We start from the raw sequence: 27,295 nt of genomic DNA, 5'->3' as shown, positions 1-27,295 counted from the left end.
ATTTCACCTTTTTTTGTTTGTTAAATACATAACTCGACATCAGTTCACACAAAGTTTTCATGCATAAAGTAAATGCATTGAATGAGAAAGCATGTCCAAAAATATGGCCTGTACTGTATGTATGATATGAATTGAAGGTATGGTGTTCTACAGGGTTCAATTCTGGGGCCTCTGCTGTTTTCATTTTATCTGCGGTCTGGGTTCCACTCTAAAAAAAAAGAATAATAAAAAACAGCAGTGGTTGTTTTAAAGTGCTCTATAGAGTTGAATTTAGTCTGCATCCAAACTTTTTGGGTACTAGTGCCATCAGTACTTGTATCTAACATCCCTATTTTTACCCAATCAACACACATTTAGTAAAAGGTAAAAAGATGGAAGTTCTTCACTTGAATGCATTCCACTCGAGATGAGGCCGCAGCCAGAACGATGACCTCCCAAGAGCCCAGAGTTTGACACTTAAATCTTTATTCAAGCACCTTTCACATGACACACACATGGCCCACTGTTCAAAGTGGACAACTTTCTAGAATGAAAGTGTAGTTGTTGCACACAATAAGACGACCAAGCAGCTTAATCTTCATCGTAGATCTCTCATACTGATGGTTGACTTCACAAACCTCATGATTCACACAAGAAATGATTGTCTTTGGCGACACAATTGGAGAGAGAATGACAAAGAGCACAAATAGTGTGGACAAAAGATCGGGAAGTTGTGACGAATAATGTCGTCTGTACTCGAAGACGTTAGCTCTTTTCAGGCCGGTTCCTGTTCAGAGCCGCTTTGGGCGTGAACTCCAGTTTCTCCTTGAGGCTGAGCACCTGCGTGCTGTCCATCCCGGCTTGCTCCAGCAGTTTCCTCTCCTCCCTCTGTTCAAAAATGCTCTTCTCCTCCTCGCGAGGTTTGGGCGTCCCCTTGACGAACCACTCCAGGTGGTAGCCCACCGCTCCCACCACGAAGGCCACGGGGAAGGTGACGTACGGGGCGTAGGTCCGCATGGCTGTCCAGACTATAGGCCACATGGCTGCACGTGTAGTCGGATCCCTAGGGGTGGGGAAAATACAAAGATTAAAAAGCATAATTGTCATAATATTTGATGTTAAGTTTCCTTAGTTGACTGAGAATTGGAACATTGTACTGGACTACATTCCTTCACAGGTGGCTCCCCCTTGTGTTTCAAAACAAATACATTCTTTCAATTAAAAATGTGTTGTGTTTTGGTTTGTCAAGTACATTTCAAGTATTTCGTTGACTTGGTGTTTCTTTTACCTGAGTACATTTAAAGATAAATACATCAGTGTAACAAATGCCCTTAATACAGAATGTAGTGAGGTAAGCTTGCAATTACTCGTCAACGTTACCCCGGATATTGCATACGCACGCCCCTCGAGTGACTACTATTGCTTATTTTATTATAAATGTTGTTTTCCAAAACATTAGTTATGTCATTTGACTCACCTTTAACGTTTCACGCTGGTGCCGCAGTGGGTCAACGTAACATGCGAGTGTGTGTTTACACTTCCGGATTGTCACTTGATTGGTCCAATAGTCTTCTTCGTTTTAACCGAGCAGTTTTAACACTGGTTTCACTCGTCTTTAGGTCACCTAGTGGTTAGAATAATACACTGCCAAGGCGAGAACACGTTTAAGTGTGTGTTTACACTTCCGGATTGTCACTTGATTGGTCCAATAGTCTTCTTCGTTTTAACCAAGCAGTTGTAACACTGGTTTCGCTCGTCTTTAGGCCACCTAGTGGTTAGAATAATACACTGCCAGGGCGAGAACACGTTTAAAAAGGGAACCAAAACAATGCAAATTAAAGCGACAATGAGGGCACTAAAACACAATACAACACAAAAATAGTTTGGGAAGTTTATTTATTTTACAAGGTTTGTTTAAGTACCTTGAAAGTGCAATTGTTTTTCATTACACACACACAAAAAGTAATGAAAACATCAATATTTAAATGACATAATGTTGGCACTTATTAGAACATAAACCTCTATGGAATGTAAAACAACAGACAGAGGGTGTGTTTGTTGGAAATCTGTTTTGATCAACATTTTTAGAATTGTAGGTAATCAGTGGTATGAAGGTACAAAAATACATTTTGCGGGTTGTGAGGGCCCCCTAAAGCCTACAATCACACAATATTCATAAGTGGTATGTCTTTTTGATCTATGTAAACAACTTCACTATCAATATATAAATCTTTCACTAATGTAAAATACTGCAGAATTTAGTAGACGGTGTATGAGGGAAGGGTAGTTAGTAGTAGTTTCTTAAATACATGATTTTCGAAAGTTACTACTTTCAGTTGGTAGGTTAGGTTTCATGTCACAGGATATATTGGCTGATATGTCAAATGCAGACCACCATACACAATACGCTCACATGAGCCTGGTGATGGCCCCCGAGAGGAAGTCCTCATAATTGAGGCGGATGTTCCCCGTCATGCTGGTGTCTTTCTCCCTGAAAACCTGCGTCATGCTTTGCAGCTGGGTGCACACCTGGATGAAGCGATCCAACTGTATGCCGGGACGCGCGGCACGCACGCTGAAGCGCCGCACCAACGACTCGGAAAACTGGGGACTCAGATTGTAGCCCATCTGTGCCAGGGCTAACGGGGTAGAAGATGAGGTGAGATACATGTCTAGGGGTGGTGCAGCTTCTTAGAGGTCTTAAGACGGTTACCGTGGTGGAGCTCTGCGCCACTGATCGATCCCGAGTGGTCCCTGTCATATTGTTGAAAGAGTGCCCTCCACCTCTGCATGAAGTCCCAGAGTGCTGAGAAGCCGAAAAGATCCATACGACTTGACCTTGTCTTGTCAAACATGTCTAAAAGAAAATTCAAGTATATTTTATATAAATAAACAGTAGATATATTTTTAATGCTGGCCAAGCACTCACTGATCATCATGAGGCAAGTCTCGTCATTAAAAGTGGACCAGTTGGAGTTAACCAGCGCCTGCTTGAGCTCCTTCAGGTTGATGAAGCCGCTGTGGTCCGTGTCCACGCTCTGGAACCACTGGTACGCCTCGGGGTTGACACCAGGGGGGATGTTGCCTAAAGACAAAACAAGGGCCAAGAAAGGGTTTAAAACCTGACGGGTTTAAACATAGGCTTCAGCGGTCTGATCCTGCTGGCGGGTACAAAGTGAATCTGTCAGCGTGGCACTCATTTCACATCCGTCATTTTACCGCAGGTGCCGTGAAAAGAGGAGTTATGAACAAAGGGCCGGCAAGAAGCTCTCGGCAGTACCTGAAGGGGGAGGATGGCGATAAGGTGCTCCATGAGGTTGTCCTCCGTAACCCGCACCCCCTGGTCCGGGTCCGTACTGCCCCCCTTGACCTTGGCCGTAGTAGCCTCTTGTTGGAACCGCTGCACCGCCGTACGGAACTGAAGGTGCAGATGCATATGGACCAGCGGCATTTGGAGCTGGATGTCCTGCTGCTCCTGGATAGCCCTATAACATGACGTAATTCACGGGACTCATTCCACCAGTACAGAGTGCCAGCTTGTAAAAGAGAAAGAAATGGACAATTCCGAGCTCGTGTCACAGGTCAAAACGGCGGTCTTAAAGCATTGCATTGTTTTTTCGATCGTTGTGATTTGATTTGGGAGGATTATTTGAATTCCTGGTTTGTATGCTAGTCACAGGCAAAAACAATCCAATATGCCATTTGTTTTCACCCTGTATGGTGCGTTGTATTGCGGAAATGGCAGAAATGCCCGGATATTGGGTCCATAAATAGAAAATGGATGGATTAATGACATTTATCCACTATTAATCCAATGCAGGGATTACATGATGCTGCGCCGAATGTATTGCATTTATTTCTATAACAACATACGACATAATAGACATCATTATCAATATTCTGTTTATTTCCCCTTTATTCTACTTTTACAGTAAATAAAACGCGGCTACTGAGCGCAAATCTTCGACTGTAGTTTGTCTGACGCGTAGCGGAACATTAATGTAGGTTACCACAACATGCTAACAAAGTACAACATTTAATGTAAAGGAATCAACATGTAAGCAAGTAAAATGTTAAAGCGTAAGAGTAAAAACATGCTAGGTGAGACAACTTTTGTTTCACACGCAACAAAACAATAAAAATATACAGTACCTGTCCGTAGTTGTAACTCATGTTTTTAATACTTCCTTTCACCAAGAGGTGGGTCTTGCTCTCTCTGAGAGGCACTGATTGGTTCATTATACCATCTGTCTAAACTGCCCATCGTCCTAGATTTTGATTGGACAATCAAACCGCACCCATCCTTCTCGATTTTGATTGGACAGTCAAAGTGGCAGCGTGATGACGACATTTCTCTCGTGACGTACAAGTCGATACTCATGCACAATGAAGTCTAACTTGATTTCTAAGCAACTTTCATTGAGTTTTTTTGGTTTATATAAAGAGTTATTTTTCATCATTATCTACTTGTGCAAGCCAAAAAGCTAGCAAAGCACAGAAGTGACACTTGAAGCATTGCAAGTCTGGTTTATAGTTCACTCAATAAATGTATACAGCATATAATTAGCTACAATTGATTATGTTATATTCTTACTTAAATAGCAATTACTTTGATTAAAGTTAAATTACCTTCCCAGCAGAAAACAGTCTTAAGAAACAGAACAGATGTGCATGGGTAGTAGCAAACCTGAATACATACAGGTATTATATTTTCTCATCGAACAGTAGGGGGCAGTAGATGTTGCTTGCTTGTTTTCTCCAACGACTCCGGTATACTTGCACTTTCCGGAAACAAATATTAAACGAGCTCCCCGGGAAGTACCTGCGGCTAAAGCCAAACTGTGGCAGGACTTTTACTTCCTGGACTTGAATTTGACACCTGTGTAAGTTTTCAACAGAATCAACAATCACACAAAGGCTGTCGTCTCCACACAGACCTTTACTTGAAGGAGATTTTCCAGATGGGGTGAAAATGAAACTACGGGTTTTCTCCTGACCCCCATGTGACCATGCCGGAGTGTCTTTGAGCAAGATCCTGAGCCCCCGAAAGTGCTTTAAGTGCCACAAAGGTGGAAAAGCGCTACAATTGACAGCCCGTTTAGCTTACAAGATGGTTAACACAAAGCAGACGAGTGGTACAAAAAAAAAAGTTTGAAAATATACATTTCTAGAGCTTCTTTGCTAAATACTAAATAGTACAAACATCAGAGTCATAATAACAAACAATAAGGAATAAAAAGTGAAAGAAAGCACTGACTTTCACTTCTACTTGTGACATACACGTGATTATGTTTGACACACTTTACACTTTCATTTGAGATTGTCATTGACGGTGCAGCTTATATGTACTTAGATGCACAGATCCTGCCTTCAGGCACAAAGTCATTCATTTACAAGTCATCATTGAATCGATGAATATCTATACACTTTTCAACAGTTGCCGTCGACAGAGTCTGAGAGCTCCTTAAATGTTCTCCACCTTGCCATTTTCACGTCGTGAATATTTTCTAGGTCCTTTTTCCACTTCCTCAACTTGCACGTTATTGAGGTTGTGGTTCGAGGCGGTGGGATCCATTGGGAGGTAACTTTTGGACCTGAACTTTGACCTGGGCGCCGCCAGCGATGTCATTTCATGATTGCCGGCAAATTCCCTCCATATCATTTCATTCTTCTTTCTTTTGTGTTTGAGGACGCGCTTGGAGATGAAGTAAATCATCTCGCAAGTGCACATCAAAATGCAGACCAGTGAGGAGACCACCATGAAGAGGGTGAAGATTTTTTTCTCGGTGGGTCGGGAAATGAAGCAGTCCACCGTGTTGGGGCAGGGTTCCAGGGAACACTTGGACACCCGGGGCATGTCGAAGCCGTCATAAATATAGTAGAGGATGTACAGGAAGCCGGCATCAAAGGTGGTCTTTAAAATCAAGCTGACCTAATTGAAAACAAGGATCAGAACATCAGAATCAGTACAAAGTATGGAGGGCCAAAACTGCCAAAATTAAAAATAAATAAAAACTGATATAAAGTATAATTCCAAAATGAAATACAAAAAAATTAATATAAATGGAAATAAAAACAGCAAAATATATATATCCATAAATACATTAATAAAAGCAAAAATAAATGCTAAGATAAAAAAATGACAAAATAAATGAATAAATATATGGTTAAAGTGAAAATAAAAAGTGATATTAAAAATAAAATTCGAAAAATTCGATACAAAAATAGAAATGGAAATAAAAACAACAAATTATATATATATATATATATATATATATATATATATAAATAAGAGCAAAAATAAATAAAAAATGAGATAATAAAAAATAAATATAAAGGTAAATGTGGAAATAAAATAAATATATATATAGATGAATAGAATTAAATATAAATCAATAAATAACAAAAAATACATTTATTTTTGTATTTATTTTTATATGTTGAATCTGTTTTTTAATTTTTTTTTATTTGTGCTTTTCTTTATTTTGTTAATGGAAATATTTTGTTTTATTTCCATTTCCATTATTCTTTTGTATTTAATTTTTGAATTATATTTTTGGTATCCGTTTTTATTTGGACTTTTATTTATTTATTTATTTATTTATTTATTTATTTATTTATTTGTTTATTCATTCATTTATTTATTTGTACATTCAATGGACCCTTTGCGTCGGCCATCCTTACCAAGTAGGTCCACCACAGACCTCCACGTTTCTTCCCAGGGTTGGCGTATAGATGGGCCCCCTTGTGCGAGGTGGTGTACTCGAGGTCTCTCTTCTCGCGATATTTGACGTGACATGTCACCATCAAGGACGGACACGTGATGAAGATGAGCTGAAGGGCCCACAGGCGGATGTGAGAGATGGGGAAGACCGAGTCGTAGCAAACGTTGGTGCAGCCGGGCTGGGCCGTGTTGCAGACGAAGTCCTTGCTCTCGTCCCCCCACACTCGCTGAGCCGCCACCACGAACACCAACACCCGGAAGACGAAAACCATAGAGAGCCAGACACGGCCGAACGCCGTGGAGTATTTGTTGACCCCGCTCACGAGGACTTCCAATGCCGACCAGTTCATGGCGATTGCCTTGGTCGGCAGACGTTAGATGAATGAATGAATGACGTTCTTGACAGGATAAGCTTGAGTTGAGAAAACAGAAGAGAAGTATAAGTCATCTTGAGCTAACGTAGCATTAGCAAGCTCAGACTTCAGCTTCATTTGTTTCAAATGGACGACCTACATTTATTTTTTCCTGGATTATACAATGGTTTCGATTGAGTCACACCTCTGTCATAATGGCCTTAATTGATCATAACTTGATATATTAGAACAGATATAAAAATCGTGAGTTAACTGGTGAAGTCATGCAATTAATTATGATTACAAATTTTAATCGCCTGATGCCCCTAATTTATGGAATGTTTTTAATAATTTTTTTTTAAAGCAAAGATTATTTAAAAAAAAATTGTAAATCGTAATTAATCGCATGACTTCACTAGTTAACTCACGATAAGTCACAAATTTTAAATCTGTTTTAATACAATAAAAAAAAATCTAGGTTTTCAAACTCTTGTTAACAAAAGTGGGAAAAAAATGTTTTACTGATAAAAATTGTTAAAATTATTTTTTGACGTCTATAGTCGTCATTGGCAGGGAATGAGTTTAAAGGAGCTTCATTGGCAACAGCCATTCAGACAGACTTTATAATGGAAAATAATTACATGTGGTTGGACAATAAAACAAACAAATAATCAAGAAAAAAGGCTTAAATCATGTTTTTTTTGGTGCAAATAAAAGTACATTTTGAAAGCATTCCCATTTATTACATTTTATTGCAGAGTAATCTGAAATTTCTTAACAGTAATAAGTACAACATTTTTGCATCCAATCCTGACTAAAAGCCAAATTTCAGAATTTCAATGCACCCTCCAGTGGGCAAAATTAGCAGCAGCACTTGCAGTTTGTGTTCTGTCCTCAAGGGCCGCATGTTTGACACCCCTGGTCTACGCTGCAAAAAATATTGGGTGAAGTCAAGATTTCAAGGCAACAAACTTTGATAACATTTTAAGTTGGCCGATTCAGCTAAATGCTGTTGTGAAAGATGGCGTGCCCTTTTCATGGAACACCAACATAAAGATAGAAGTGAAACCAACTTGCTTGCTTTGTTGATCAAAATAACATTGTTGATTACAGCAAACTTTCCTGTTTCCTGCTTTTCAGTGCCAAGAGTCCTTGTCACGAATTTTCTGACATACAAGATACTTTGGTACCATTCCAATTTTGTGGCACATTTCAATCTGAGAGTAAAACCAGATGATGTCTAAGGTTGAATGCACTAAAAAACAAAAGTTATGCATGATTTGCATTGCATTTGCATTGACATTTGCATAGAAGCTGTCTTCTTTAGTGTGCTTATATTTATTAACTTCAAAAATGGGTTTGGCTGAAATAGAAAGTAAAAATTGGGACGAGGGAAATTCCAAGGGAGGATCCGATGTAATTACTCAAAATAAAACGTCACCTATTACTGAAAATGACTATGCCAACATTTCTGTCATGTTTGGGGTTCTGTTTGATTTTGTCCCGTTTCTTAAAATTTCTGTCGCGATCTGTTGTGTTATGTTTGTTAAATGTAATCCTGCCCTTCCTCGTGCCAGCCAATCAGTGCCCTCAGCCACTTGTGTCTTGCCCCAGGTGTGTCTTGTTTTGTCGTTAGTGTGCATTGTTGTTTTCCTCCCGTTATGCTGCCAGTTTTTTGTTTGTTTTTTTGGGCCTTGTTGTCCGCTTCACGTCTTGTATTGTTTGTCATTTGGAGTTGGCTTTTGTTTTGTTTAATTCAATTCCTTTTTTTTTTCTTTTTTTTTTAAACGTCACCTCTGCCTCCTTGCCCTGATTCCCCCGCATTTGGGTCCGCAACCACCACTACACCCTAACAATTTCCTTTTCACTAATTTGATCATTCGCAACACAAAAACAACCGAGGAGGAAAATTGGAATGTTATTTTTGATTTTTAAAAGCCTTAAGTGCTGTTATGTAAAATGAGCGCACACACCACATTGATTGTTCAGTGACCTGCCATACTGGTCCGGCAAGTTGCTTTTCTATTCTATTAGATCATGTTGTCGTTGACTCAACACAGGTGCGGTCTCACGTCTGCTTTGCCAGGCTTTTTTTTTTTTTTTTTTCTGAATGGCTAAAGCACGCCCTTGACTGAAATAAAATATGCGAAAATTGATCATTTAAAAAAAAATTAATTTTCTTTTTTAATTGAAGAAACAAGTAACTGCAGCATAAGGTTATGGTCAACAAGCCTCAATAAGAACAAGTTATGTACTTTATTTGGCGAAATGTACTGTATAACTTATTTTAATTGTAATGACCATTTTTATTGATAGAATATTAAAAGTAATTACTGGTAAATCATTTTTTAGAGTGAGACAGAATTCTCTGAATTGGAGTCTTTAGCCTCCTTTAAAAAAAAATAAAAAAATAATTTGCATGCATAATGTCAAATAAAGGGAGAACAAAAAGCACCTGACGATTACATTCCATACATCTTTTCTTAAAGTTGTTTTAACTGACTGTACATACAAGAAAGAGACATTGTAAATTCCTGTCGGCATCAAGGAAGTCTAAATACTGTATAAAGGCTGTATTGCACAGTGTAAACATCGCCCTTACCTTACTTGACAGGGAAGCCTTGCAAATGACAAGTTCAGGTTTCAGGTTGTTATTAAAGGCGCTCGGTGATGATGCGATGGGCGGAGCTTCCATCTATGAGTGAACTTATTTTAGGACTATGCATGCTTGTGTTTATAGTAAAAAAAATAGATATATTTTTGATTCTGTGCCTGACACCGTTTTCATTATTCTAATTTGTATTTTATATGCAGCACAATTACAAAAATAATGTCGCATGCTGCCTGGAGTGCTTTTTTGAGTGATATAATGCAACAAATGGGGTTTAGGCATAACAACAAAACTCCACACAATCATGTGACTCTACAGAGGAAATAATCAGAGCAATTATTTTGGTCTGAATTACAGTGTTTGACAAAAGCAAACAATTTTATTTGGGTAGTAAAGCTTTTATGTTGAATTGCATACATCCATTTTGTTTAGCGCAATAACACTGGGAAAGAAATGTGAAGGAATAAAAATGCATTTGACCATAAATGCCGCTGCGGAAAGTATGCTACAAAGTTTATTATCATAAACTGAGAGGGTGGTCAGTTTATCCCTAAGAAGTCATAAAAAAAAATCTTTACTCAAAGGCATACCACTTTATCACATACAATAAAATTAGGAGTTATACTTGAACCGCATTGAAAATGTGCTAGCCTCAAAACGTTCATACTTGATTTGCATGAATTTGCATGAATTTGAGATGATGTAAACAAAACCATGCAAAGTCCATGTAAAGTTGCCGCTGTGTTTAATTGCTGTGTAATGTTTTATAGGATTTTTGCACTTGAAAGTCAGAAGAAATTCATCCGCACAAAGTTATACCAATCAAAGGCCTCTAGAGGCCGCTAATGTTCCATTGTTGGCCATTAAATAGTCCACAGCAAAAAGGAAAGAACTGCCCAGACCAGGAAAAAAAAAAAAAAAGCAGCCGGATCATCCACAGATTCAAGACTTTAAATTTGACTGAAAATGGACTCAGTCACGTCTTAAAAAAAAGAAGAAGAAAGAACCGATATAACTACCGCTCTATCTTTTGATGCTACCCATATAAATAAATCTCAAACATAACGCCATTGATCAAAATAGCTTGTGGTGTTTCCTGTCCTAATATTAAGCGTGAGGCATAACAGGCAAGCCGCACACATAAGTCTCCTTCATTCTGCTTGCAGAAAAAAAACATGCAGTAAATAAAGGTTGAAAATCTCGTCCATGCAGTCTACATGCAGGGAAAGAACCCAAAGATGGCAGGACCAGTGAAGCAATGGCACCTGTCTGATTGTCAAACAGGTATTGAGCATTAAAAGTATACATCGTAAACTCGGTATAGTACATTTTACTCTAAACGGAGTCTGTTTGGTCACGCTCTAAATTTGACATTTGGAAAAGAGTCAAATAAGAAGAAGAAGGAAAAAAAAGATTCACTCAAGGGTGCCTCTCGAAATAGAGTAAAACATTATGCTTGGGAGAGAGTAAATTTAAAAACAGAAAAAAAGATTCACTCAAAGTTCCCACTTTAAATAGAGTAAAATTAACACTTGGAAGAGAGTAAACGTTAAAAAAAATTCGCTCAAGGGCCCCATTCTAAATACAGTAAAAATTATACTTGGAAGAGAGGAAACGTCAATAAAAAAATAAAAAAAGATTCACTCAAATTTCCCACTGTAAATAGAGTAAAATTTACACTTGGAAGAGAGAAAACGTTAAAAAAAATACAATAAAAAAAAAAGATTCACTCAAAGTTCCCACTCTAAATAGAGTAAAATTAACACTTGGAAGAGAGTAAACTTTAAAAAAATACAATAAAAAAAAAAAGATTCACTCAAAGTTCCCACTCTAAATAGAGTAAAATTTACACTTGGAAGAGAGTAAACGTTAAAAAAAAATTCGCTCAAGGGCCCCACTCTAAATACAGTAAAAATTATACTTGGAAGAGAGGAAACGTCAATAAAAAAATAAAAAAAGATTCACTCAAATTTCCCACTGTAAATAGAGTAAAATTTACACTTGGAAGAGAGAAAACGTTAAAAAAAATACAATAAAAAAAAAAAAGATTCACTCAAAGTTCCCACTCTAAATAGAGTAAAATTAACACTTGGAAGAGAGTAAACTTTAAAAAAATACAATAAAAAAAAAAGATTCACTCAAAGTTCCCACTCTAAATAGAGTAAAATTTACACTTGGAAGAGAGTAAACGTTAAAAAAAAATTCGCTCAAGGGCCCCACTCTAAATACAGTAAAAATTATACTTGGAAGAGAGGAAACGTCAATAAAAAAATAAAAAAAGATTCACTCAAATTTCCCACTGTAAATAGAGTAAAATTTACACTTGGAAGAGAGAAAACGTTAAAAAAAATACACAAAAAAAAAAAAGATTCACTCAAAGTTACCACTCTAAATAGAGTAAAATTTACACTTGGAAGAGAGTAAACTTTAAAAAAAATTCACTCAAGAGCCCCACTCTAAATACAGTAAAAAATGACACTTCGAAGAGAGGAAACGTCAATATTTTTTTTTTTTTAAAAAAGATTCACTCAAAGTTCCCACTCTAAATAGAGTAAAATTTACATCTGGAAGAGAGTAAACATTAAAAAAAAATACAAAACAAAAAAAAGATTCACTCAAAGTTCCTACTCTAAATAGAGTACAATTTACACTTGAAAGAGTAAAATGAATAAGTAAATAAAAAGTTGTTCCTCAACCCTTGAGTGACTTTTTTAATTTTATTTTTTCCATTTTTTTCCAAGTGTAAATTTTACTCTATTTAGCATGGGATCAAATAGACTCAGTTTAGAGTAAAATTTACTCAATATAGTTCATGCCAGACACATTTAGGAGGCAAAGCTTTGTTGAGAGCTTTTGGTAGTTGCATTCTACTGCGGTGATGAAATTGGACGGACTCGAATGCTAATACAGTATACAGGGAATTTGATTTATGGCTTATGGTAAGTCAAGATGTCTTAAATGAACGCAAATTTGTATGGTAATCCGTGTTTTATATTTGTGAGCTCTCATGCCAAATATCTACACAACAGCATGACCTTCTAATTTCTTTTCTCCTCCCCTGCCTTCCTCACCATCACTCAATGTTCCGATTACACCGGTCACCCCCATCCTGGACACCGGCACCGCTACTGTCACCCTTATCAGAGGTGGCGACATGGAGCTCGACACTTTCTGCGCTGTGTTGTGACAAAGTCCCATCTTCACCGCCACTTTGGATGATGTCCGCGTGTCCCTCCTCGAGAAGGTCACGGCCTCCTCTCGGCCTTTGTCTTGATTCCAGTTGTCAAACGATTTATACAGTAGTGATGATTATTTGTCCGAATCAATTGTGCAGCCACCTTTGAATTTTTGTATCAGTCTGTAATTCAATTAGGGGTGTCAAATTTTATATCTGTTCTAAATGTACATTAAAATCTTTTTTTCCCAAGTTTTCATCCTCTTGTTAACATAAAAGTGTGTGTGTGTGTGTGTGTGTGTGTGGGGGGGGGGGGGGAATTAAATTAATAAAAATATGGCTGCATCTTTTAGTCATTCAAACAGTAATTTCATAATTCATAAATTTGAGTTAAAAGTTAAAATTTGAAAGTTTGAGTTAAAATTAATTAACAAAGTACTGTACTGTAAAAAACAAGTGTGATATTGATTAGTGTTGAGGTAATTTTTCTGCCACTAGATAGCATAATTGCATTTGTAAGATGTTGGTGACAGCATTTTCTTTTCATATTAAACTCTTTGACTGCCAAAAACGTTAAATAACGTTTAGTAAAATCCTATGGAGGAGTGGCAAAGACGTTAAAAGACGTTTTTTTTTTTCAAAACAGAGGTGAAAACTAACAATTTTCTATTGTTGATTACTGAAAAACGGAATACGGTAGAAACAAACTTTTTTTTCTGATGAAAGATGAGAGTCCAATCTTTCATTTGGTAGTATGTGTGTTTCCATAGTCCAAACACATCATTTTCTGTGGACCTTGAAAGATCAGTCAAAAATGCTTAAATCGGCTGGCACCCACGGCATCCCTTTTCTGAAAACGTCTGGCAGTCAAAGAGTTAAAGAGCTATCTAATCTTTAACATAAAGTAACTTTGTGAAATTTTGCACATTTATAAAATTGGAAAATACAACTTTACCCCATTCTCCACAAATATATGCATTATTAAATTTATTACTGCTAAATTTTGACATGGACGTGACTACCGCATTGCGACTGGAATTCCCCCAGTTTTCTAATTAGGGGCATCAAAGGAACTATAAATTAAGGCACTCATTTTGACACCCCTGAATATAATGTTTGTCCTGTATGAAACGAAACTCAAATTGAACAACAAATTTACTTATTTGTTGAAAATGTTTGCTTAAAATGGAATTGTAACTTTTCGCGGTGTACTTGATCAAATGAAATGTATGTTTGATCTGGGATTTTTTTTTTTAAATAAGAAACCGTGACGAGTAATGTTGCAAATAAAAAAAAAGTTATAATGAAGTGAGGTTATCCTTTAAATAGTTTTGAATGGATTTTAATTGAAACTCTGTGATGGATAAAGCCTTTGTGGCTCGTTGCTCTCCAAGGATGGACATTTTTGTGAATAGATTACTTTGCTGTTTGGAACGCATTCCAGTCAGCCGAGCCAAGTTTAACCTCAACGGATTTTGCGTTGGACACATTTCTTTATTTTTGTGCAAGACACATACAGACAAGTTGACAACATATACACTATGGTTCTTTCTTTGCGTGCCCATAGAAAAGCTCGCACACACATGGGCAATATTTTTTGGTAACCCTTCTGTTATAGAAAGAAACTCATAAAAGCTCCCCAATGTGTTGATGTGACTTGCCCCAAAAAATAAAAAATAAATACTTAGTCTTATCCGTCCCAAGTACATTCTTCCAAAAGCTTGGCACGTCAATATGCTTTTTTTTTTTTTTTTTTTTTCAAATCCCGCTTGAGCTCTGTTATGTTCTATGCTTGCACATGGCACCAGGGTGTCTCAAATCTGTGGCTCTCAACAAAACATTAGCTTATTCTGAAGTGGCCTTTGATCAGCCCCGATTTCAATCCCATTGATCTGTTCTGCGGAAGGAGTTTTAAACATGCCGTTTGAAGAAGGCAATGTTGAGGCGGCTGCAACTTTTTTTTTTTTGCTTACGAGGTGTCAGACAAAATCCCTGTCGACAGGTGCAAACAAGTCTGACCCAAACTGACAGGAATCGTTTGATTGGAGTGACTGCCTCTTGGGTCGTGACCATCGTGGTTTGCTTTTCTTTCACGGAAGGTTACCATGACGACCATGATTACGTTTACATGCACTCAACAACCCATCTAAAACCCGAATATTGCTAATATTCAGTTCTTCAAAGGCCATGTAAACACACGCAAAAAAAACCAAATATGCTCTTTGAATATCGAATGCACGTACTGACTTACCACATAAACAATTTCAATCTACACTTGTAGCTCTTACTATCGCTAAAAAAACAATTCTTGTTAACTGGAAAAATAAACAAACTCTGAATATCGACCAATGGTCTAACCTCCTTATAAATCACATTTTTATGGAAAAAAATATCTGCCTCAAATAAAAACCAAATATCAAAATTTATAGAAACATGGTCTACGTATATAGAATTTTTTAACCTAATTCTGGTTACTTAATTCTGTCTGTTAGCGAGAGCCACCACATCGTGATAACTTACATTGATGTTTCTGCATTTGGCAATTTATTATTATATTATATTATTAGTATGGGATTTTTTTTTAATGGGCTTTAGGTGAACTGATGAATACACACACGCACGCACGCACATGCACATGCTCACCCACATACAAAAAAAATATATATATATATATGTGTGTGTATATGTATATATATATATTTATATATATTTATACTATTTATATATTTATATTTATTTATAAAAAAAAAGAGAGAGAAAAAAACATTTTTATTAATTTTTTTTTAATTTATTTGTTTTAAAATTAAAGGAGAGCAATGATGATGTCAAATCGAATGAACAATACTGAGCTCTCCTGAGGAAGAAAAAAATGAAAAAAAAAATAAAAAAAATATCGAATGCACGTAAACACAGTCATAGTCTGAGTAGTTGAGGATATTATTGCCAAAAGATATCGGTTGGAAAATGTGATTCCGTGTCCCAACTCCTGACATTTCACAGAGGACGATGAAACATTCAACCCTAACCCTAGCCACTTGTATTTAACTCATTTGCTCCAAAAACGTATTAAAATATTCTATTTTAAATATTGCCACGGTCCCAAAATGTATTTATACGTTTGTCTGTTTTATGCTAGAGCATACAGAAGGCCTTGATGCAGCCTCTGACCTGAAGAGGTTGATTAAAGCAATTGTAGCTATTACAAAAAACGGCCAGCGGGTGGCAGCAGAGTATACGAGATCAACCAGTGCCACGTTGCGAGTTTGCAACAAGCTTTTTTTTTCCTCCCGGTGTTTTCAACAGGTTTGTGAATAATGATGAAATCTAATCGCTGCAAAAAAGGAAACAAATATATTTTTCCTGACTCTAATCTTTCGTTTGGTAGATTTTATGTTTTGATAGCAATATTCTGTGGGCCTAGCAAAATGAGTCCAAATCCAAGTAAAACAGCCACGAGCGATGGCGGTTGCTTGAATGAGTTAACAAGAGTTGTGCTACGGAAAGCTCGAAATATCCTCCAATCAGAACATGACGCTTATCAACAAGCTTTGATGCCTCGGACTCTTTTGCAACTAATACGTGACATAAATACACTCTGACAAATAATGTCAGCTTTTCGACAGCAGTTCGCCTCTAAACGCTCGGCCTCACTCTTAACACAGATGCGACTTGACAAAAGGAGAAATTCCAGCTTTAATTTGAGTGCATTTTAGCTAGGAATGAGTCAAAACAAATTTGGCAAACTCAGACGTTTCACTTTTTTGCTAAACCTTTGCAAGGACTTGGAATAAATAAAACTCGCTTGGCTGCTTCCATTTTTTTTAAATTTTTTTTTTACCTTGTATCTTTTTAGTCCCCCATTTTGCAGTCTTCTTTTGTAACACAGCTGTGATTGTGTTTGCCTCTGAATGACTCAGCAAGACACCATATGTGCACTAAAGTGTCATTAAAAGAACATCGCTGGAGCAAGTAACAAGGGATTGAAGCTTTCAACGCCGTTCGGATGAACCGAGATGTTAAACCAGTGAGGGGTGCTCGGATGAATCCCGGGCAAAATCCTTGGAATAATGAACAGATTGGGTTGATTATTTTAGACACCAATCAACAGGGGTTCCGTCAGTTTAAAATCAAATTTATTTTTACATTGTTGGGGGCTCATTGAACTGTTCTACAACAGCTTGTGGGAAATTACTTAAGATCTTACACATGGTGGAGTGTTTTCTTCAACAAATTAGTGTAAACCACTTTAAAAAAAATGTTTATTTTGGAATAGTTCCAAACGATGATCGGTCTTCCTGAGCTGTAGCTTGTTGAATTGTCACGAATCCAATAGAAGCATATGTTGAACCGATGATGAGGGTAAACAAGACCGACAACAATTCTTAAACCGCCATTTTTCACTATAGTCCAATTTTCAGTCGACGTATAAGGTTGAAAAAAAATTTCTGCTGGTGACAGCACAATGTCTTTTTTTGAGACTCTTTCTGGAACAGCAAAAATCTCTGGGGTTGGTGAAGGACTCTGGTTGGTGGCCTGGTGGGTGGTGTCTGGTCGGTGCTGGATTTCACTTTCCTTTCCTTTCTTTGGTCCTTCCTCGGGTCTCCTGACGGCCTCACGACTCTGGCTGGAAGTGTTCGGTTTAGGTGAACGGTATGGGATTTTTTAATAGGTTTTAGGTGAACTAATGAATACACACACACTCGCACGCACACACGCACATACACATACTCACTCACATACAAAAAAAAAAAAAAAAGAGCAATGATGATGACATGTCAAATCGGTAAAATTACCGAATGAACAATACTGAGCTCTCCAGAAAAAAAAAAAAAGGAACAGCAAAATAATGTTTGTCTAATTCTACTGGTACAGCCAATGACTATGAGTGCTCCTATCTTGGCCTAGCATCAGATTTATTGCGCAAATCGGATCACTTGGATCAACCATATCAGCCAAGTTCTTATTGATCGTCGAACATGTCTTTAGGTGAGACTCAAACACGGCAAATGTGGAACAAGTAAACCATGAATAAACATTTTCTGTGCTAAGGAGAATTTTTGTTATTTTTTAGTCGGAATGGTGTTGATTGAAGTTTACGTTTTGCAACGTTATAAAAAAAAAAAAATCATCACGTTTCAGAGTCAAAGTAAACTAGTAAATTCGGTAACCTGCAAGTTGCAACACAATTGTTTTTTGGATTCTAACAGCCAGAGATTTTTGTTTCTTCCTCTTCCCAGTCTTTTATCTCAAAGCAGCTTCTGGCATACTTTAGAAACAACATGTGGGATGAAAACCATTGAGGACAAAATGTTGCATGTTGAAAGAAAGAGCGGGAAGCTACAGTGTGTGGTCCGGGCAACGATAGTGTCATTTATTCTAAACGTGTTTTTCTACCTTCAAGTTACTAGGAAAGCACTTCACCGAAATTTAAAAAAAAATAAAAAAAATTTAAGGAGAGCTCAGTATTGTTCATTCGATTTGACATCATCATTGCTCTCCTTTTTTTAAAAAAATATATAAAAATAAACCAAAAAAATTTAAATTTTTATTTTCTTTATTTTTTTAAAAATATATATACATATATATATATATATACACACATATATATATATATATATATATATATATATATATATATATATATATATATACATTTTTTTTTGTATGTGGGTGAGTATGTGTATGTACGTGTGTGTGTGCGTGCGTGCGAGCGTGTGTGTATTCATCAGTTCACCTAAAGCCCATTAAAAAAAAAAAATCCCATACTAATAATATAATATAATAATAAATTGCCAAATGCAGAAACATCAATGTAAGTTATCACTTCCCCTACTGATGACGCAGCATCAAGAGTAACTCGGGGGTTTCAGGATCTTGGACTCAGGTTTAAACCCTTCGCCTTCGGTTGGCGAGACCACTGCTCTACCACCTGTGCCATGCCACCCTCTGATCAGAGGTAGGAAAGTAAAAACCCTTTCTGGGCCTAAATTTGCCACCTCTGCTTCTGATCAGTCTAAACTGGATTTAAATGCATCTATATGTATCTATGTACCCTCCCAATTCCATTATTGCGCCATTGAACATCCCATTCCCGAGGGTCAATCACACATTTCCATTTATAGTAAGACAAAGCAAGCTAAGAAGAGCACAATGGTGACGGTGTTATGCATTTTTATGTCGAACCTAAGCCATTCTCCAAATAGTGTGCCACAGATGGGAGATCTTTTGACCTTGTGCTTTATTGTCTCGAGGCTGGAAAATAGGTTTTATTCCAGGGTGAAGATGAGATAAGGCTCTGTCAGGGATACCGGCCCCTCTGCCTCTTTGCACTCGCCGCTGCAGGCTCATTGCGGCCCCAGACGACGGACATTACATCTCTCCCGCCCTTGCTCCGTCTTCGATAGATTTCCCCCTATTGTCCCTTTTATTACATCTGACACTTTTGTGCTTTGACTTTCATGTTCTTCAACTTTTTTTTCCCCCAGCGCTCTGGACTTCACCCATCTTCGTTATCTTGTCATTTAACCATTTCTGATTTCAGCGTGATCATTTATCATTCTGCCGGTGCATACTTTTTTTTTTTTTTTTTACAAAGCAGGGCATGTGTCCCCTTTGCACGGTGCAGACATTGTGGTCCACCTTGCATTACTTTGTGTAATCTAAACGTGTCGCACTCCACTAAATGTCCCATTTAGTGTCACATCTGTTGCTTCTTGCCCATAATCTGCTTACTTTGGATACGTGCGCAGCTGTTAGCCACGGCTGACTCTTGAGCTGTAAGTGCTCTATGTCAGCCAAGGCAAATTGTCCCACGACGGCTTGGCGAACGTGTGATGCTTGCAGGTGTCATTGATTTCGATCTTTGTTCCAGGAGGTAGTTGGTTTCCAGTCACTGATTGTTTTTCACCGTGAAAGATTTGGGAGAGCACCACAAGCGCAAAATGAAGTCAAAAAGTCATTTTGACAGGCGATATGGCATGACTCCTTCTTGTGATTGTGAAATGTGGTTAACCCTATAGCGCCAAACGTATCATATTAAATACAATATATTTTGAGCCCTCTATTTCATGAGTATATATATTTCTTGCCATTACGCACTGCATGGATAATCCATTAGAGGGCAGTATAACCCGTCTGATGGCTTTTCTAGCGATCGCTCCAATTGAGAAAGGAGAGACACTTATACTTATTTATAGTGGGAAATGTTCTTTCTGATTTTTGGAAATACTAACATGTTTGATATGTCTGTTTATTATTATATTTTTGACATTTATAAATGTACACATTTAAAATTTAAATGTACACATTGAAAATTGAAAATTTGTGACCAGATGTATCAAATATGACACAAATCCAAAGTCATATGTGAAAGTAAATTTTCCCCAAAAATAAATGATAATAATAAATGTGTTTGTTTGTTCAAAAGAACCAATACTGATTTTTCTCTCATATATTTCATGCTTCAGGCTTTGTAGGGTTAAGCGTAAACCCATGATAGTAATCCTCTTGGTAATTTAATGAAATTTTAATTGCTTTTGAATCAATTTTAGGTCTGCTCATACAAAACCACAACATAATGATGTCTCTCATGAGGTACCAACTACCAACCTTTCCAGCACAACGGCAATATACACTTCAGGTTTTTTTTTCCCGTCCTTCTACTTTAATGAGCATGATCTTCTGTGAATCTCGACCCACTTGAGCACAACGTGAACTCAAGTGTGGAGCTTGCCGTAAGTAATTAATGCGTAAAGCATATTTAGTGGGCATTTATGTCACATCCCTAGTTCAAGTATGCAAAGGTTACAGATCCTCCAGACAATTAAATACAACAAAAGCAGGCTACATGAATCGAAGACCTTCACACTGAAGGTTTGCATGTGAATAAATTGAATGTTCTGTGGCATCACTATAGGCTTTTGCTGCATAAAAGATGGGGAGCTAGCAAAGCTGATGTGTGCTGTGAAGCGGGATTTATTTCGAACCACCTCCAGGGGCAAAATTAAGTAACTGCAAATTGTCACGTCCCTCTTAAAAATAAATAAATACAATACAATAAAACAGTCTTAAACGTCGTTTTGAATATTATTAAAAAATGATTTTTGAATGGTTGTTTTTAAAATATTACTTTGTATCATCTGCCTTGCAGATCGGAACGTTTCAGGGTAGATTTTGATTTCTTTTTTAACATACAAAACAGTCCAAAATGCTGTTTGGGCTTGGGCGCTGATGACAGGGTAAAAAAACGTGCACATTCCAACAACTTGATAAAAAATAAGAATTTACATGAAAAAAATAACTTTTTCAGGGTTACATCTTAACTCTTTGACTGCCAGACGTTTTCAGAAAAGGGATGCCGTGGGTGCCAGCCGATTTAAGCATTTTGACTGATCTTTTGACTGATCTTTCAAGGTCCACAGAAAATTATGTGTTTGGACTATGGAAACACACATACTACCAAATGGAAGATTGGACTCTCATCTTTCATCAGAAAAAAAAGTTTGTTTCTACCTTATTCCGTTTTTCAGTAATCAACAATAGAAAATGGTTAGTTTCACCTCTGTTTTGAAACAAACGTCTTTTAACGTCTTTGGCACTCCTCCATAGGATTTTACTAAACGTTATTTAACGTTTTTGGCAGTCAAAGAGTTTTAAAAAGTTAAATTGTAATTTACAAGTAAATTCATAGCTCTCTATAGTTTTCTACAGAAAATATTTTTTTCCCAAAATTAAAAAATACCTGAAATTTTAAATTTTCACATCACTTTGTTTTAATTCTGAACAAAAACAAAATGTTTCCAGGGTCAGCAGCATCTCTTATAAAGTTAAGTGAAAATTTAAACGAATAGTTCGCTGAGATTAAAATGGTTTTAGATTTACCTTTTATCAGCCATCAGATTTAAAAAAAAAAAAAAAAAAAAAGAAGAGGCCGATACCGATATTTGTCAAAAATCGGCCAGGCCAATTATCAGTCTATCCCTAAGCCTGTTGCTTGTTTAGTAAATACTGATTTGAGAATAGCCACAGTTTGACTCTGCTACCAATTCCAGTTTCAGTCTATCAAAAATCAGTGTTTTCAACTTTGGAATTTCCACTCTGTGTGTGTTTTGTTTTTTTGTTGGATTGTGGATATGTCAACTCGCCCCCTCAAACCAAACATTACCATAATGCCAAGTTCCATCCTGTTTGTGGAAAGGAGATGATCCTAATCAAACGGATAGAGCTTGTGTCTAGAGGCCAGTTTGATCCGAGTGCAGCCGGAGTTTTAAATAGCCCAAATGAGCCAAGAAGATATCGCAAGGCTGGTTAATATTTGACATCAGCTTTTTAATGTAATCTCCTCTCTTGGAGATGAGCTGAAAACAGCACATGACAAATTCCGAAATGTCTTTTTAAAGCTATTAGAAAAAAATATGTCTGTCCGTGTCTTTCGATGCTATTTTAAGAAACCACATCTCATCTCGATTTACTGTCACTCGACAAGGTCCAAACATACAAAGCACTTGACATTATTACAAGTGGATGGAGTCCAGGGGACGTCGCCCTCGATGTTGCCATCCGCTTTGATTGCAATGTCGGTTTGGATGATCCTTCAAATGTAAAACCCACCTGAGCTCTCCTCCAATATAAGGCAAGTGTGGGGTCTTGATCCGCCTACGGAAAATGCACTTTTTGTTCGTCCTCTGGGCTCTAATTAAAAAAGAAGAAGTCATTTTTGACTAATATACAGTATTTGCACCTTGCTTCATGGATGCTACTTGATGTTGCGTGTGACTAATCTATTGTGTTCCTGTGAAGGGCCTTGCAATGACAGCCCTTCCCTCCGTCTGTCTCTGTTGCCATGATACATCACAGATGTGATCCCCCGATTCCTCATCTTTCACCGTACCGTACGTCACAGTGCGTGGTAGTGCGAGCGTGACTACTACCAACTGCTATCAAGTACGGCGTTGTCGAAATTAAATGTCTTCACTGTATTTTTGAAGGAACTCACCATTCAAACTTTATTTTCCTTCATTCAAAAATGCAAATATCAATGGCATCTGATTCCCTGAAAAAATTCTTACGCTGCCATGTTGGACATTTTCGTCCAGTCCACGTCAAAATATTAGAACAAAATTCACACTATTTTGGATTATACTGTATTAATGGCGTAAGTGTACAACCATAACACGTTAATGTAATCCAAAATATTGCAAGCTTTGTTGTAATATTTTCATACTATGATGATCATAAATCTACGCATCTACACATACGTTTTTTGTGAAGTTGGTCCATTTTTTTTTGTACATTAAGGCCACACCCATCTTCACATACACAATGGGCACATGATATCCGCAGACAGAGGGCGGGAAATTCGAACCCGAATCCAGTCTGAAAACTATTGGCCAGAGGCTCAGGAAGCGGCCAATCACACCTCACCTGTTTTCTGAAGCTGAGCTGTGATTGGTTGTTACCTGAGACCTGAACAACATTGACGTCGTCTTCAGTCGACAGCAAGTGGCAAAATGGCCGCCCCCCTGAGATGGATCAAAATGGCTGGATTTTGTTGCATGTTTGTTATTGTCTTGATTGTTGTCAAGATTTTTGGGCGGCGTTGACTTTTTGAATATTTCTCAAAGTTTAGAGAAGCTTAGCAGAAGGTTAACTCTTTGACTGCCAACAACGTTAAATAACGTTTAGTAAAATCCTATGGAGGAGTGCCAAAGACGTTAAAAGATGTTTTTTTTCCCAAAACAGAGGTGAAACTAACCATTTTCTATTGTTGATTACTGAAAAACGGAATAAGGTAGAAACAAACTTTTTTTTCTGATGAAAGATGAAAGTACAATCTTTCATTTGGTAGTATGCGTGTTTCCATAGTCCAAACACATAATTTTCTGTGGACCTTGAAAGATCAGTCAAAAATGCTTAAACCGGCTGGCATCCCTTTTCTGGAAACGTCTGGCAGTCAAAGAGCTAGGGTATGAACAGAAACAGATCAAGAATTTTGACGCCTTTGAACTTTGAGTTTCGCAGCTGCCATGAGTGGTTGTTGGACCAACCCTGATTTAAAATTTTGTGAAAAGTGCAAATTCTATGTTTGTGAATATACATTATTCAGTGACAAATTGCTGATTCCCCATCTCACTAGATCCACATCAAATGTCCATGACTACTTCTGGAAACGGCTTCAACAGAGCATGTGTTTTTTTTGCAACTTGAATCAAAGTGAAGTGAACGCCAATTGTGGATTGCGCTTCATTTGGTGCTCAGAAGCAAGCCTTTCCAAATTATTCCAAAATGAAATTCCCAGAAGGTGCGGTGAACTTTTGATTGATGCCGAGGATCCTCCTCATGGAACACGGGCGTTCCACTGCACCGCTCCAGTTTAGTCGGGACCAGACAATGCTGTCGACGGCGTGAGACTGCAGGCTTGCTCAGTGAAGCTCGGATTCTCTCCCCTCTTCCCTCCCGTCACTGCGTGGAGACTCCCCGATCTCACTCACTGTGCTTTTTCTAGGTCAGTAAGATCACAGCAACACATACATAAACCGTGGTGTATGAATGCAGCCGGGGGTTTAAAGTGAAAACGCTGGTGTACAAATTCATCCACGAGAAACTGAAAAACAATTCATTTCACTTGAACTGGCAGACGTGTATTCGGTTTAATAAACATGGTATGAAACATTCACAAGCTTTGGAGAACAGTGGAGCGGTAACCCCCTTATCATGAGTCTCTACTTCTTACAACTGAGAAACTTGAATGGGTTTTAAGTTATGTAAAAAATAGACAGCAGTTTGTGTCATATATAAACCGAATCACATTATATTTGTTGGGGAGTACCTCAGGGACCAGCCCTTGAGCCAAAATTGTTTAGTTGTCTATGAATTATTTGACTTGTGTATCGAAACTGCTCAAATGTATTCTTTTTTGAAGATGATATCACACATATCACGTTTTTAATGTGGTTAAACGAGGATAAAAATGTGGTGTGCTGTCAATAATTTACCGCTAAATCTAAATTAAAAAAAAACAAAAAAACTTCATGATATTCAGTAATGGGAGACACTAATATTAAAAAAGACTATTATTGATTATTATTATTATTATTATTATGATTAAAATAAATAATTTAATTAATTATTTAATTAAAATATATTTATTATTATTATTATTAGAGATTATTAATAGAGACATTAATATAGATGGTATTGAAATGAATCGAGTAAGAGAAAGAGAGTTTTTAGGTGTTATTGTGGGTGAGAATTTGTGTTGGAAATCGCATATACAGAGCTAAAAATATTTAAAAAAACAAACAAACAATAGCTCTGTTCCAGGAAGGATTGACTGTTTATATATCATTTTACAAAATAAACGTATGTAGCTGAGTAAATATTTTGCTACTCTCATTTTGTGTCTCAAAATCCATATTTTTTGTTTAACCCCTTGACGTTATTTTATTTTGAAATGGCTTGGTCAGAACCAACAAAAAGCCAAAAAATGGTCAAATAACGCCCAGGGGTTAAAACAACTTTACAGTTATTTCTGTTATACCGTTAATTCATATTGACTATTTTGTAAATAATTATGTTAGTTCCACATGGTTTGTAGCAAGGGGGGCGTTCATTAATGAAGCACAACAAGGGCTCATTTGTGACGTAACTGCTTGTGGGTAAGACGTGTCGCGATGCTCTCTCCATTGTTTTAAACTAGCGAGTTGCAAAAGTTAATGAAAAGCTCCTAAACTGCATAGAAATGTGATGTAGATTTATAATTAACCTGTAGCTGATTTTTAGAGTTGGTTTTGGTTGCTAAAAGTGACACTAAACTATATTATGTCGTCTGAGCTTTGGCTTCACCTGTACATTATTTTGCTGCAGGTGAGAGACCTCGCCGTTGCCTCCCGAGCGTGACTGTGCCTTTCTCTTGCTACATGCAGAATGAAAACAAGTGTCTGTCCTGACTCCTGCCTGAGTGTTCATCTCCTTGAGTGCTACATCCATCTTAAGTCTGCTACACTTATAGCCTGCATGTAAGTTACTGAAATAAATGAAATGAAAATGAATCAAGTTCAACTGCACGGAGACGACACTACATTTAGATCAGTTGAATCAAGAAGAAATTCCGATTGGCATAGTTAGATCTGTATTTTTTTCTTTTATTTAGGAGAATTGCAATGCATATGGTGTAATATTTCTTATATCAGTATTTGAAATTATGTATTCCAGTTTTGTAATACTTAGCTTTTTTATCAAATCAAATAACACTAAAGGTGAATAATGCCAAATTGTTTAAGCTGATATCTTTTTCCTGACTTTTGATCCTGTACCTGGTTGTAGAGCACAGTATATGATCAAACTCAACTTTTGGGACATCTTTCCGTTTCATCACACCGAGAACCCAAAGATAAGAGCTGCACGCATCTGAGCCCTCTTTTCCCTCCTGCTGTGACAGCCTTGGCACTGCGGAGAGGTACCCCACATCAAATGGAGAGGAAGGCAATATCGGCGGGCCATGAGGAGCTCTCGAATGAGATAACCGTGTACCACCGAGGGAGAAACAGACCAAAAAATAAGCCAAACAAACAAAGCCCCAAAAAATGCAATAATGAGCATTCCCCTGACTGCTTTGATTGCATAACTCATCAGTGCTCACAATCGGCTGCTGAGCACTCCCCTTGGAGTTGCTCTTGTGCTAAGTTTGCTGGCAGAATTGTGCTTGTTGACTGTTTCCTTAATACTGGAGCGTTTATTTCCCCCCGTAGGGGGAGAATAGAGCTTGCGGATGATTATCTTTAGCATTTTAATGTATCCTGACAAAAGTGCCAGGAAGGATTTATGCAAATTCATGGTGAGATTATCAAATTTGACTCGGGAGTGAATGGGTGAAAGGCTGACGACTCGAGTGACGCAGTCAAAAACATGCAATTTTAAAAGAAGCAAATGTTGCTTCTTTTTTTTAATAATGTGCCGGCACCAGAGGCGATACGAGTTAGACTGTAAAACCCATCGTGTGCTTTGCAAGGCTCAACGCGGCTTATTTCCTCACCGCTGCTTTCCACTGCAACACTTGTGCACACAGATTTTGCCGAGTTATACACCTGCTCATTTCTATTCCTCCATCTGTCACGGGGGGAGTTACGCGAGGCTGCTGAGACTTGTGGATGTGGATGTGTACGGTTTGGGAACGCCACGGAGACCCAAACATAATCTAGCAAAGTTGCTCAACACAGCATGAAATGACTTGCTTTTCTTTTTTACAATGTCACCACAGATAGAATAATTATCTAATATAGAGACCCCCGTGCCCTGGACGTCAGGTATGCCTTCTGCCAGTCCAAGGAATTTGAAAGTACATTAAGGGGACAGGAAAAAAAAAAAGGAAGCAAAAATGGAGTGGGAACCAAATAAAACATGACATATCTGTTTGGGAACATTCTTTCTCTATGACTGGGGAATCAATGACACGC

General features: G+C 37.5%; 3 protein-coding genes and 1 long non-coding RNA gene across 5 annotated transcripts; 1 reads left to right on the top strand and 3 right to left on the bottom strand.

The window, feature by feature from the left end:
- Positions 1-448: 448 nt before the first annotated feature.
- smim12 (small integral membrane protein 12) lies at positions 449-1,609 on the bottom strand. Its single transcript, XM_077548917.1, has 2 exons — positions 1,457-1,609; positions 449-1,042 (listed from the first exon to the last, which is right to left on the bottom strand). The coding sequence occupies exon 2, from the start codon at positions 1,018-1,020 to the stop codon at positions 745-747; it is 276 nt and encodes a 91-aa protein (XP_077405043.1). The 5' UTR covers positions 1,021-1,042; positions 1,457-1,609; the 3' UTR covers positions 449-744.
- Positions 1,610-1,858: 249 nt separating this feature from the next.
- Positions 1,859-4,291, bottom strand: pef1 (penta-EF-hand domain containing 1). The gene is made up of 5 exons (XM_077549235.1): positions 4,132-4,291; positions 3,260-3,464; positions 2,909-3,064; positions 2,693-2,836; positions 1,859-2,618 (listed from the first exon to the last, which is right to left on the bottom strand). Exons 1-5 carry the CDS (start codon positions 4,216-4,218, stop codon positions 2,389-2,391), a joined length of 822 nt encoding a protein of 273 aa, XP_077405361.1. The 5' UTR covers positions 4,219-4,291; the 3' UTR covers positions 1,859-2,388.
- Positions 4,292-4,490: 199 nt separating this feature from the next.
- Positions 4,491-9,718, bottom strand: gjb9b (gap junction protein beta 9b). Its single transcript, XM_077549234.1, has 3 exons — positions 9,659-9,718; positions 6,664-7,115; positions 4,491-5,911 (listed from the first exon to the last, which is right to left on the bottom strand). The coding sequence occupies exons 2-3, from the start codon at positions 7,051-7,053 to the stop codon at positions 5,444-5,446; spliced, it is 858 nt and encodes a 285-aa protein (XP_077405360.1). The 5' UTR covers positions 7,054-7,115; positions 9,659-9,718; the 3' UTR covers positions 4,491-5,443.
- A 15,662-nt stretch (positions 9,719-25,380) lies between these two features.
- Positions 25,381-27,259, top strand: LOC144037525 (uncharacterized). 2 transcript variants are annotated; one of them, XR_013288937.1, is made up of 3 exons: positions 25,381-25,498; positions 25,707-25,858; positions 26,166-27,259. It is a non-coding gene; the product is annotated as an uncharacterized LOC144037525 (long non-coding RNA). The 2 variants fall into 2 exon arrangements; XR_013288936.1 differs by lacking the exon at positions 25,381-25,498 and having other exon boundaries at positions 25,514-25,858.
- The last annotated feature ends 36 nt before the right edge of the window (positions 27,260-27,295 follow it).

The sequence above is a fragment of the Vanacampus margaritifer genome, chromosome 17, assembly GCF_051991255.1.
Source record: "Vanacampus margaritifer isolate UIUO_Vmar chromosome 17, RoL_Vmar_1.0, whole genome shotgun sequence".
NCBI lineage: Eukaryota > Metazoa > Chordata > Actinopteri > Syngnathiformes > Syngnathidae > Vanacampus > Vanacampus margaritifer.
The sequence above is the reverse complement of the archived record's forward strand: the minus strand, read 5'-3'. Positions and strand labels throughout refer to the sequence as shown.